This window comes from Brassica oleracea, chromosome C2 (assembly GCF_000695525.1).
Source record: "Brassica oleracea var. oleracea cultivar TO1000 chromosome C2, BOL, whole genome shotgun sequence".
NCBI classification, from domain to species: Eukaryota; Viridiplantae; Streptophyta; class Magnoliopsida; order Brassicales; family Brassicaceae; genus Brassica; species Brassica oleracea.
In genome coordinates, this window is record NC_027749.1 from 48,303,833 (window position 1) to 48,307,022 (window position 3,190).

General features: G+C 35.7%; 1 protein-coding gene across 1 annotated transcript in view; it reads right to left on the minus strand.

Annotated features, from left to right (window-relative positions):
- The window catches only part of LOC106324466, a 6,978-nt gene extending 4,031 nt beyond the window's left edge, over nt 1-2,947 (minus strand). Inside the window, exons 1-2 of the mRNA XM_013762429.1 lie at nt 2,819-2,947; nt 2,480-2,680 (exon numbers count right to left, since the gene is read on the minus strand). Of these exons, the coding sequence (XP_013617883.1) occupies nt 2,480-2,680; nt 2,819-2,947 (330 nt within the window). The remainder of the gene's footprint in view (nt 1-2,479; nt 2,681-2,818) is intronic.
- Nucleotides 2,948-3,190: the final 243 nt, after the last annotated feature.

Genomic DNA, 3,190 nt, shown 5'->3' on the forward strand with positions numbered 1-3,190 from the left:
ATGTTGAAACCAGATATAATAATTTGGCGTGAAACCTCTATTTACTAAATGCTTCCAAACATTTTCACGATTTGCCAACTTTGAATTGTTACATTTCCTACAAGGACAGAATATTTTACCGCTTTCTTGGGCGAGCGGTGTAGAATCTGCTTGATGCATAAAACGCTCCAACCCAGCAAGATATTCTTTCGTCACTCTCCCGTTAGCATCTCTATGCATATACATCCACCTCCGCAACTCGAAAATATTTCCCAAGCCCGACATTTTTTTCACGTTTTTTTTTCTTGTTGGTGTGCTTAAAATTATGTTCAAACCTCCATATTTATAGAAAATTTTCGAATCTGGTAGTTGAATTTTGCTACGAATTTACGACGAAATATTAGGTTGGTGGCAAAAAAACGTGTTAAGTTGGTGGATTTCTCGTTCTTTCCTCGTAAGTTATTTCCTCGTAAAAATCATGCTAATTTTACGACGAATTTGCGACGAAACACATTTTTCTCGGAAAAACCACGTCAACTTACGACGATTTTACGAGGAAACGCATTACTCGGTATTTTACAAGCCGTTACGAGGAAACTTTATTTCCTCGCAATTTCATCGTTAAGTCAACGTAATTTCACGAGGATTAGTTTTCATCGTTAAATTTCCTTGCTAAAACTGTTTTTTCTTGTAGTGAGTCCATGTTCTAAAAAGTTCATAAACCCTAACTTGTATCATATATACATATATATATATATATATGTGTGTACCATTACCTATGAAATAATAATAACAACCAATTCCCTCTTTCTTTCGATTCACAACAAAAACTACATCGTTTTACTGAAAATCATTTAAGTTACCTTCTTCTTCCTTTCTCAACTCACTGACACATAATCAGTTTTGGAGAAAATTTAGAGCTTTGAAAAACTCATAAGATTTTGGAGGAAATTTCGAGAGATAGCGAAGAGTTCTAAAGAATATTGATTCACAACTGAGAAGATGAGGTAAAAAATAAATTTTACAAGTTTTCTACCAATTTGAAATTTGAGATTTTTGATTGTGCGTCCCAAGTTTATTGGTTTTTAAAGAATGATTTACACTCATGGTCACTTTCTATGATTTTATTACATATTGGGTCACTTTAAGCTACTATGGTAGTTTTTGTTTGGTTGTTTACATTGTTTCCCCTAATTTACCTTTTTCTTTTTTATTAATAACTAACTAACTAATTAAATATCAAACCCCCACTTACAAGAAAAGTCATACAACCGTTGATTTTAAATATAATCATATGGACTTTTCTCAGACAGTCCATGATTTGATATAAAGCTAAAAACTTTTCTCATCTTTAAGATCTAAATCAATATAAAGAAAATGGTTAAGATTACATATTTTTCAGTCATTGTTTTATCATAAATATATTTTCTAGCTTATGAACTTTCATCTTTACGCACTCTCTCACTTCATTTGTTTTCCTTCCCTTGTTACTTTTTTTTTTAAAGTCCCCAATCCTACAATTATTTGTTCTTTTAACCACAAAAAATAGAAATCAATGATTTGACGACGAGTTTCTCTACTTCGTCACTTCAGCAAATCCAACCGCATTCATCCTCACTAAATCCGTCCCGGAGAAACCGTATTCATCCTCCACCTCCCCCACCTCTATTCTTTTCGGCGCCGTTTGAGGTCCTCTTCCTCTCCAAACTCAGCAACCGTAGCTTAGCCATGACGATTTGATACATTCACCAACTCCAAGGTTTTGACAAAAGGACCAGCTTGTTATGACATGTAAATAAGAATTAAGTCTATGGATGGTTTGTGGATATGGACACATTAAAATGCATATGGTTAAGAAACATGAAGAGATCGTACAAGAACCACATCAGTGTACACATGGATAATTCGTTGAATAACCGCATCAGTGTACACATGGACATCCATATACGGTGTACACGTGGGCATACCTAGCCGATGTACACGTATACATAATGGTGTTAAACGAACTCTGTGTCTAACAAAGGTGAATGTACAATGCTGCTTTCAAAGAGCTCGGGAGAGATGGAATGCAGATACACGAACCTTACAAACGTTCTAAGGTTAAGATGGGAGAACATATATAGAAAAAGAGAGTCATTGGGCTGCATCAACGGGAACTCTCCGTTTTTCTCAGCAACTCAAGAAAAGCGGTAAAAGGAGTTTGATGAAGCTGGTGGAAATAATAGTGTTAGCATGTTTTGTGTGTTTCAATTGTTACACTAATGACATGTACACTTGTTTATATATCCACATGTACAACGATTATATATCCATTAATAATTAACTAGTCATTCTCAATGTAATTTTAATACAGGCTCTACAGAATTTATGCAAAACACATATTCCAAAACGAAAAATGAAACAAAGAGTATTTTCATCAAACCTTACTCTCCACGGAAACCTATGCTTTTTTCCTTATCTATAACAGCTGATCTTCTTATTACGAAATCAATAATCAAACCTTACTCTCCACAGACAGAGAGAATACCAAAAGGTTAAGCTTTTGTATCAGAACATGTTTCAGACGTCCAAGATGATGATGCTTAAAGGCGAAAGGGAAGGAGAAGAAGAAGGGCAATACCATAAGAGCATTCAAATCCTGAAAAGCATCCTGCAAGCTCTTGTCTATGCTCTCCACTGATATTTCTGTCTCCTCAATATCCTAGCCAATCCCACCATCATCATCGTTCCATTATTGCAACCGTTCCAGACCGTAACGGGAAGCCTCGCTCTGGCTCTTCTCAAATTCCTCCCTGCCCTGCTTCTCCAATATTTTGGGTCAATTTCTTAAATAAGCCACCGAAATCCCCTTTTTCCCTGAAGCCATGTTAACGACAATCGAACCCGAGAACGCTTGGATGCGGTTTGGAGCAGATTTTCCTTGGCCCTTTTTCCCGTAACGATTATCGAGAACACCAAACTCATCCATTCTCACCGATTAATGGAGAAGAAACCGATTTCTCTATAATTGATCTTGTGAAAATCATGAAATTGTGTGAAGATGGAAGAGATTCTCTAAATAATGGAAGAGTAATGAAAAGAAAAGGAAAAATAGAGGAGCAAAAATGGAGAGAGTGTGAGAATATAACAAGAACAAAAACAATTTGTGGGGCTTCTTTTCTCTCTCTGGAATTTTGAACCGACGACTACTACAAAAGAAAACAATTTAATT